Genomic DNA, 10,147 nt, shown 5'->3' on the forward strand with positions numbered 1-10,147 from the left:
TCTTCGATTGGAACTGAAAAGTGATTTAAAATAGATTCAAATCGATCCAAAATCATATTTCAGTGCTAGTTAGCTATCAGTGCGTCTGCGCGCCATTTGCATTTTTGTAGTAGGAGAGCGTAATTTGGCTTCCATTTATCAAATGAATGAGTATGTACATGAAAAGAAATCAAAAGTAAAGCCGCAAAACCATATTTTTTCGCACGAAGTTCTTTCAAGTCTTTCATTTAAAAAAACGAGAGTAAATAAACCAGCCTAAGTACAAACCAACCGAAAATGCGCGGAGCGTATAAGCCAGCCAAAAATAAGAATGAATTTGCACAATTTTCGTAACTGTTACATAATTGTTACAAAACTATTATATAACAATCACATATTTTCGGCTGGTTGATACTTCGGCTGGGTTATATACCAACAAAAAAAACTACTGAACCAAATTAGAGTTCATTGACACAAGAAATTTTGTACAGAACTATTAGTTTTGAATACCAATAAAACAGTTGATATGGCAATATATAAGTAAGCACTGTACAAGAACACTTTTTTTTAATTTTGGACCTTCGTCAGCCAAAGAGGGGAGCAAAAACGATGTCTTCAAGTCACAGCGTACGGGTTATAACAGCCACATGCCTCAAAATTTTGATGAGATGGTTGCTGGCTGAGCAAACGAACTTGACTCGGTTTAGAGATTTGAGAATACAATATGCAATTTTTAAAAACTTCTCACAATCAACAAAACGAGTGTCATAATCATAAATATCACGCTTTTGAAACATCATTTTGCTCCATCACTTTCGAAATGACTTCTTTTGGCATGTACATAGGCAGGGGCAAGTTTCGTTGCCTGTTTGCAGAATTGGATCCCACAGTTGTCTTATTGGTCAGTGTTTTCTGAGTAGATTGGTAAATGAAGAGAGACAAACATACCAAGAAGGATCCTAGGAAAAATTTGGGACCGTAGAGCTGCCCTAAAAACAGAGAAGCCCGAAAATCAATAAAACATATGTACATTTTTTCAAAAAAAAATAATTGGGATGACTGTTATAGACACTGTCAACATACATCAGATGATGATGATTTGGGATGCCAAAAAAAACACCTCAAAAAAACGACGTCAAAAAGCAGGAAATATGAGTAAAATTTGAGCTCGATAACGCAAATGAGAACAGCGAGACGGCAAATAAGCATATAATTAAACCTAAAAATAAGTAATTTTGGAAATGATTGACCTTTCAAAAATTGCCGTGTGCTGGATTCGAAATCAATTTCACAGGACTGTGTAAAAGAGAAAAAATATTAGTATCGAATAATTAACAGGGTGTTTTCAAATATACAGCCCGAAGATACCAAATTGTTACGTGAGCTTACTTATATTTTTAATGAAAATGCAATTTTCCTTTCGCAGGAAACAATTTTAACCAATCAGTTCTAAATATTATACTCTACTTTTAAAAACAACGACAAGATAACAGATAAATCCAATGAACAAAAAAACCAGATGATTCAGAGTAACTACCAGTGAGACAGAAGGAGCAGAATGATGCGAGCACTAGGGACATTGAGGAAGCGAAGTTCTTGTAGATGTTGTCAAGGTACTTGAGCATCAGTGCAGTTGCAGTTCCACCAGCCGACCCAATCAGCACCACGACCACTGTCAGTGAGTTGTACCTAACTCAAACAAAAAATTAAGATTAATACACGACCTAATATGCAAGTATGCAAGAAAATAACAAGCGACTGTTATCATGTTCATGATTATATATTGATATATAGATTGATCCGATATCTGCAATACCGATTTAAAAAACCATATCTAACAGACCGCAGAACCCGGAAAACTACGCTGAACAGATTACTATACATTTTGCAAGACTTCAAATCACCATAGCCAATAGTTTTTAAAGTTTACAGGGACAAAAAAAAAAGGTTTTTTTTCTACTTTTGTTTCAACTATCAATTTCATAGACACGACTAGTTTAAAAAGCAGTTTAAAACTCCACCTTGAATTTCAAGCACCTTGATAACTGACAATTGCTTATATATATAAAAAACCTAATTTGAGACAAGTGAAACTGCACCTCACGAAGCCAAGCATAGACCGAAGAAGCTTAAAAATACACAACTATTCCTTGAAAATAAATAAACGTTGAAGATGAACTTTGAAAATGCTGGCACAACTTCGCAACCTGCCTCTGCAAAGGATAACACATTGTTAACCTGTGCAAAAATATATAAATCAGTAAGTATATTTTGCTGCTGAAAAATCTGAAAGTGGCGTCCCGAAGGACAGACTATCTGAATATTGGAGATTTGACAAACGTGGAGTCTGCTAACATCAATAAAACTAAGTTATCTGCTTCAATTTAATTTAGAATGATTTAATTTGCCGCTAACACTTCGATAGGACGAAATATATTGCGTGTTTGAGTATCCAATGACGCTAAAGATTTTAACAGACCGATTTTCTAGCAGACCAACCTTTTAGCAGACTCAGAACAATTAGCAAGTCAAAATGCTAACTTCAAACGTGGTATTGTCGATTAACGACCGCTTGCTCCGCTGCGCTCGCTTCCAATCGGTTTGAGTGTTATTGTGCGCGTAAATGTTTGTTTTGCCGTTAATTTAGACTGTTGTATTTTTGAAGTTGATAATTTTGTGAACAAATCATGAGGTAATTGTCTTGATTGGGGAAGCTTGACCCAAGACTGAGCGTCTTTTGAGTGTGTCAAGGAATCATGCCTCAGTTAATTAAGTTGGTCTGCTAGAGACGCATATTTTCACTTTTCATGCTAAAAAATTTGTCTGCTAAACGATCGGTCCCCGTAGTCAAAAGTTAAGTTTCACGTTGAACTGTTTCGTTCAACGAGCTGAATTACGGAGCCATTGAAAAAAGGATTTTAGAGATACTGCTTTATGGTAAAAGCCAAGTGACAATTCTGGATACTGGATTCAATTGAATAAATTAGTCAGATCTTTTACTACACCTGGGTGACAATTCTGACTCTTTTATTACAGCTCAGTGAATTTCCTAGAAACTGAATTCAATTGATTAATCTTGTCAGATTCGTTAGTACATTGCTTCTATTAGTTTTGTACGCCATAATCAATAGGATCTCGATATCTTAGACTTTATCGTACTTTTTCTGTCTTCACCGTGCCTCACTGAATACCGCAATTACGTTCAGAATACCTCACCCAGGCTTCTTTTATTTCTCGGGCTTCTTCGGATACATTGCACTTTATTTTACTTCTGAGTAGTTATTTAATTATCTTAGTTTTCTAACCAATTTTCGCGAACAACTCATTTTGTGCTGGTATAACCTATTATTAGATACCACCATTGCTTCCCCGAGTATAAAAAACTAATACCGTCAATTAAATGTGCCAAACTTTCATTCACCCCAAACGATGCATCTGTTTAACAAGAGAAATTCTAAAATAAGGAAGCTTCAAACATCGTGGCCTTTGCGTTTGTCATTGATTCAGCGGAATCTAAATCTGCAAGTTTCGGAACCGATTGATTTAGACAAATATCTTCTTTCTGAAAAAGTTAATATCGCTGACAGTTAACAATGTTTTCGACCATTGAATTCTTGTAAGGAAAAATACTCAATATCACCTGCCACCATGAAATGATCAGATAACACAGCGGAAGCCGATAAAGAAAAAGCAAATTTATTCAATCAGTTTTTTGGTTCACTTTTTCTGCCAACAAACTTTTGATGTTTGAGACCCATGAAATTTATCCTAGTGGATGATAACTTTCCTGCTCTATAATTCTAAGTTTGTAATTTAGTTGCGATTACTCAAATTTTTGCACAGGGGAAGAAATACCTCTATTCGTTCTAAGAGAAGGAGCCCAAGTATTATCACCCCTTGTTTACACTCTTTTTAATGGCCATCGATCTAGAAATTTTCCTATGATACTCCTATTCATGAGTCAGATTCAACCAATAACGTTGAAAACAACCGGTCGATATGTATTCTACCGAACAATTTTTGATCCTGAAAAGTTTTTTTTTTTTTAATTTTTTGTCTACCCGAAAGTAAAAACCTTCATCAATCCTGAACACTAAAAGTTCATGCAAAATAGGAGCTCTGTTACTTAAAAGCTATCTTATCTTGATGAGCTATCTGACAATATCCATTCCAGCATCCCGTGTTCCTAGCTACTTCGATGAGAAAAAAGCTTTTGACTGCGTGCATCAACATATCCTGTTAACGAAACTTCGGAAGCTCGCTTTTGACAAAAAAATTTGTTATGTTAATTGCTAATTACTTGAATGACAGGATACAAAGAGTAAAAATGAATCGATCTTTTCTAATTCAGTTATTGTGCTTTTCGGCTTTTCACAAGGCAGTGTTTTCGGACCTCTCAATTTCAATTTACTTACAATGACTTTCCTGATTGTGTTTTTAACAGCAAGTTTCTTCTCTACTGCGGTTTAATCACAGGCACCACAATTTTACCCTTGATAACTCGCCACTCGAAACAAATGATTTTGTAAAAAAAAATCTAGGTGTTAAGGGTGCAAAGAACTTAAATTGGACGCGACACATCGAAACAAAATAACCTAAATCGCTCAGAGTCCAGAACGCAGTCCCTAAAAAAATAACTGCGTCAGTAGTCAATATTTTCTCAATCTTATTATGCTGCTCTGCGGCTTGGTGCCCGCCAATATCATGTTTGCGAAAATTAGAGTTTTCAGCGAAGAGTTACAAAATGGGTTGACAGTGAATACATTCGTCATGCTAGTTCTTTATTACGTTTGAAGCTTCTCTTTTTGTTTGTTTGTTTTTGTTGCAACGAACTGACAATTTGCTGCTCTGGAAAACAATTAGCAAAACTGCTGAATTATCTTACAAATTGAAGCAAATGAAAATGAAACTGACCTCAGATCAGTCAGAAATGGACAAATTGAGTTGAAACATTATAAAAAATTCAGATGTGACAATAAATTTTTTGTACGCGCACTCAGAACCGCAAACGAGATGCTTCGTGTGACCAGTGTCGAGACACAAACTTTTTATGTAAATTCCAGGCGGTTATTGGCGTGAACCCGACTGACATCTACCAAGTGAGAATGGAAATTCTGCTCATTTTGCTTTCAATTTATTAATAATATTTAGCCAAATGCAAAATCAGATGACGCAAACAGGCTGATAAACAATGCAAGCTAACCAGCATCGAGACACAAACTGTTTATGTAAGATCCAGGCGGTTACTGAGGCGAACCCATGTCACATAGAGATAGTAAGAATTCACATTCTGCTAATTTTGATTTCGGTTTCAGACTATTTCGATTAAAGGTTAAATGCTTTATCGATTAAAAACAGGCAATTAAACTCTCTAAATGGGTTAAAAAGTGAAGCCTGACTCCTGTTTGAAGTAAAATTGGTCCTTGTTACGTCGAAGAGCCACCAACCAAGAGTCAGGTTTAACTTTCCAGGCCATCTGGAGAATTTAATTCCCAATTTGGAAAATGTATTTAAAATGTGAAATCAAAATCAAAAATCCAACCACTTAAATCTACATTTGAAAAAAAAAATAATAAATACACAAAACAAATAGAGAGAAAACTATTTCATTAGCCCAACCAAAAAAAAACACAAAGGTCTAAGAATCAAAAAACAAACTGCAAAAATCCGGCGGAAACATTGGCCTTAAGGGACAACAGGGGATTGAATCCACTATCTGATGTGCCATAAGCAAAAATTTCAACAATCTGTTATATAACCCAGTAACAGAGACCTTATGAATGATGATGCATTTTCACAGAGGCACAAATGCGCCCATGTTCTGAAAATGTACAAAATCTATCCGCCAATAAAGCCGATAGAACCGATGTTATTAAACTGTCAACGTATGCAGCAAAAAAACGTCACCAAATGAGCACTTTCATTCCGAGTTGGATTAGCAAAAATAGATTCGTAATATAACACTACGCTTGCTTTTGCAAACATACTTGACACAGAGGCGAAGCGGAGCTTCGCAAAACTTGTGAGGCAAAAAACAAATTGCGCTACAAAATAGTGAACGAAAAAAAATTCTGAAAACTAAGTTGAAAACATTACTTGAAAAAGATACAGCTTTAAAAATTTTATCGTTGTATAGAAGTTCATAAGCAGCCTTAGAAAAATAGAAATCGATTACCGGGCGGCAAATTTTGGGTCGAAACCCGTTTGAGCCGAAAACAAAACTGTTGTCATAAAAAATTTCATAGAATTTTTTACGGTTCATCCAACCTGATACACATAATCCCATGCGAATAACTTTGCCCTCGAAACTATGCAAAATAAGTTGACTGAGCCGATACAACATAAACTGAAAATTACAACCTGAAACGGGCATTACTTAAATTATAGTAGTTTTATTTGAATTTTAAAGAAATTGAGCACGTCAGAAGATGAAGGAGTCCAGGAGATGAAATGGGTCCTGTGAACAATATTATTTACGGGGGAAAAGTCTAGTACCCTATTGCAATACTTTTGCTTATCGCAAGGGTAATTGAGAACTAACAGGCAGCAATGAGTGCGTTTTAAGGGGATAAAACACATGCTTTAGAAACCCCTAATTTTTGCAAATTGAGCTGTTTAGACTTATTGAAACTGAACACTGAAAAAGTGAACATATTGAAAAAGTGAACAATGAAAGTTAGAAAAAGGGCTGCTCTTATAACACTAGCAGTACTTGTGTAATCAATGCTTAACAATCGACCTTTTTTGAGAACCCTCGAGATGAAATTCTTCGCAACAACAAATTGATTTTAAATATTGTACATTAACACACCCGTGGAAAAATCCATTTTCAGCAATCTTATCTCCATCGTGTAATAAACACGCAGCTAGAGCACTGATACAGGAGAACAGATACAGCTGGATATTCTTCACCCACAGCTCTCCCAATTCACTCAGCTTGATTGCACCCTGTTGCAGCCCTTTCCCTCCAGAGGAAGACGCGGGCGAGGATCGAACCATCTTCTCAAAGTACACCCCCGCGAATGCAGAACAGAATGTCATTCCAATTGTAGCCGCGATTCCTGAAGAAGAGAAGGATGGACTAATTATTTCAAAATTTAGGATATTATCGTAATAATTCTAAGTTGAAACTTTCAACCAATTGGAATCAAGAATTTTAGACGCAGTGCTAAGCGAATTTATCCAAATATAACAGTTGGGTGGAACAACTTGATCTGTTTAGGGTAGAGGTGTTAAATTGGTCCAAAAAAATGAAGAAAAAAAACTTATAAAATAATTAGTATATAAACTCCACCCCTCAAAAGTTTTCTTCTTAACAGTTCCAGAACTGCCGCCATATAACTTCATAACTTGCCCGCTAAAACGTTGACTGAAGACCCTGCAGGTGAATCATATGACCTCTCCTCTCCAATAACACTATCGTCCTTTTTGTTTGCCGAAGCTGTTTGTAGCATCTGCCTCGAGACAGCCGTCATGTCCTTCAAAAACATGAGAAATTTTTTCAGTTCATAAATCCATGTTTGAAACAAAATGTTTTGAAAGCTGAGGAAAAAGAATACTTTCAACCAAAAGTATTTAAGGAACTGTTTCTGACTGTACGTCTTCCGTTAGTTGTATTTCAATATCTACAGGCTAAGGGGACGGGGTTGCAAATCACAACCCGAGCTCACCCAAAACAATTTTAAGGTCATATTTTCTACACCGCAAACAAAAATGTGGAAAATCATCTATGACTTTTTAGATCAAATGGCAGAGCCTTTAGAAAAAATATAAGGCTGGCCTGCAAAAATGGATGCCTCAAAACAACAGCAAATGGGGGACCCTTTGTGCCCCCCCCCCACCCCCTCAAAGAATCCGCTACTGGTTACAAAATAATACTTGTTCTTCAGTTATGACATTCAGACAAAACTATGGAACATTCATACAAAAATTTTCATTCATACTCGCTAGTAAAAAAATAAGCCCAAGCTAAAAAAATACTATCTGATAAATCTTTACATCCTTTTTATAACTTCACTCACCTGAGGCGCTAACTTCTCAATTTCAACCAGACAAACTCCAATTAAAAGCACAAAAAGAGCTCCCCACTGTTTACTAGTGAGGATTTTCCCCAATAGCAGGCGCATAACTAGTGCTGTTGTGAGTAGCTTGAGTTGATATGTAACTTGATACGTGGCTGGGTCCAGGTTGCCCAAAGCGAAGAAACTGAGGTTGTTTTGAATGACGTAGACTATTGCGGGTACTGCCATTTTTAAGGTACTACTCCATTTCTCAAACACCTCCTGAAACACTTTTTATTGAGGACAGGTTAAAGTTCCAACGTAATCTGGAACACTCAATGATAAAATTTCACTTATTCCTAACTTCTGCATAGAATTTGGCATCCAAAATCTGATATTCCCCGCATGAAAACGTCTATTAGGACAAAAAATTTATCGCCGTGAAATTTTTGCGCCTTGGGAAATCTTGCCCAAAAATATTTTCGGTTCCTCACTTGTCGAGGCAAGATAAAATCACCTAATTTGTAGTATTTTCACAAAGAAAAAAGGAATTTTCATATCAACTCATTTGCAATCAACTGAAGCTTACTTAGTTGGGATGCATTCGTGTCCCGGTGCAATATCAAAGCTGACCCATGTATTAGAAGAATTAGGGGAGGGGAATAATGATCTGTTCAGCTCAGCTCAAAATAGCGGGGCGCTGGCGTTCCCTTGTAGCACTAAATCTGATTCAATTGAAATTTTGGTAGAAACACGATTCCCGACTTTCAATTAACAAGCACACATGATAATGGGTCTCTGACCATCGATCTCTCGACTGATAGCTTGAGACACGTGACATTTTAACAACCCTGTCCGAAAAGGAAGCTTCACGTACACTCAATAAGACTCACATACCGTTTTGAGAACACTCATTAATCTGCTGCAGCTCTTCACCTCATAAAGTAAAAGCACACAGCTCAAAATAATCTTCGCCAGTTCATTGCAAAACACAGACGTCGACGGGTAATACAGTGACGCACTCGAGTCGCCGGGGAAAACGATCCTTGAAAAGTTCACACAGACTATGTTCGCTGTAGTAACAATTGTCAGCGAGCAAAATAACGCCAACTTCCAAAACTTTGAAAGAGATTCAGTCTTCATTTTTTAAATCAATATTCAGCCCAGCTACTGTTGTAAAATAGAGTAAAATGATTTCAAAGCATCATTTTAAGCTATAAAATGTAAAAATATTTTACACTGTTTTACAATGAGATACATTTTATACTGATTGGAATGTGGAGGATTAGAACACAAATTTCAAAGACGATATTTCAACGAAGAATAAATTTCGGGCATAAAATATCTGAAAACAGAACAACTCTTTATATCACAAAACTACCAGCCTTAGAAACCAAACACCCATTATAAACAAGGGAAACCGGCTGCTGTGCAAGTAGTACAAAATGTTCCGACCAGGCGAACGCTTAGAACATTAGCATTGACCTTAGATGACTACCATGATCTGCATCAAATTTGCATCAAATTTTCTTAGAGATGCTGGGCTGATATCCCACGCATTGAATCAAATTGGAAATATGCACAATATACGAATAAAACAACGATTTAAACCGCATTTGGGCTCATAATTATAAAACTTTTGTGGAGAAAACGGCAAAAAAATCCGAGAAAAGAGCCAGTTTGAGGGCTTAATTAAGTAAACTGCATCGTTTTGACCGGTCGTATTTTACTGCCTTGCCTTTCTGAGTAATATCGATCCAATTTTGTAGTAAAATTTTCATTTTAATTTTTCATCATGTAAAGGGGGGGGGGGGGGTATAACTGAAAAGACCCGCGGTTTCACATGCTCAACACTCAGTATACCTTATGCAAGCAATCTATAACTATTGATAGGCTTGCTGTATGAATCATCGATCTGTTTCGTTCAAATTATTCTGTACATTGTAAGCTAAGGTACGAAATTTTGTATTGAAAGCTATCAGTGACATGATCGGAAGTACTTTTCTCGTGTAGAGTCATCAATCGATATAAATGATGCTCCTGAAGTTTTGACAGCTCATTGCGGCAAAATTGCATCTAAAAACAATTAGCTTTTCTTTTTCATTCCAAGTTTTCCAAACGCAAGTCATAATCAGAGCGTAAAAATCTGCAGCAGATGTCAAAAAATC

General features: G+C 36.4%; 1 protein-coding gene across 2 annotated transcripts; it reads right to left on the reverse strand.

The window, feature by feature from the left end:
- Window positions 1-598: 598 nt before the first annotated feature.
- Window positions 599-9,320, reverse strand: LOC134848214 (UDP-N-acetylglucosamine transporter-like). 2 transcript variants are annotated; one of them, XM_063865593.1, is made up of 6 exons: window positions 8,877-9,320; window positions 8,001-8,261; window positions 7,334-7,457; window positions 6,791-7,040; window positions 1,517-1,668; window positions 599-968 (listed from the first exon to the last, which is right to left on the reverse strand). In XM_063865593.1, the coding sequence occupies exons 1-6, from the start codon at window positions 9,120-9,122 to the stop codon at window positions 760-762; spliced, it is 1,242 nt and encodes a 413-aa protein (XP_063721663.1). In that variant the 5' UTR covers window positions 9,123-9,320; the 3' UTR covers window positions 599-759. The 2 variants fall into 2 exon arrangements, with proteins under 2 accessions (XP_063721663.1, XP_063721664.1); XM_063865594.1 differs by having other exon boundaries at window positions 8,001-8,269; window positions 8,877-8,983.
- Window positions 9,321-10,147: the final 827 nt, after the last annotated feature.

Source organism: Symsagittifera roscoffensis, chromosome 6 (genome assembly GCF_963678635.1).
Source record: "Symsagittifera roscoffensis chromosome 6, txSymRosc1.1, whole genome shotgun sequence".
In the NCBI taxonomy this organism is placed as follows: domain Eukaryota; kingdom Metazoa; phylum Xenacoelomorpha; order Acoela; family Convolutidae; genus Symsagittifera; species Symsagittifera roscoffensis.

Excerpts from the sequence above, each read along its gene's own strand:
- LOC134848214 (XM_063865593.1), bottom strand. The coding sequence starts at position 9,122 with ATGAAGACTGAATCTCTTTCAAAGTTTTGGAAGTTGGCGTTATTTTGC. Across the intron at positions 8,262-8,876 it reads TAATGAGTGTTCTCAAAACG|GAGGTGTTTGAGAAATGGAG; the intron begins GTATGTGAGTCT and ends AAAGTGTTTCAG. Across the intron at positions 7,041-7,333 it reads TTCAGTCAACGTTTTAGCGG|GAATCGCGGCTACAATTGGA; the intron begins GCAAGTTATGAA and ends TCTCTTCTTCAG.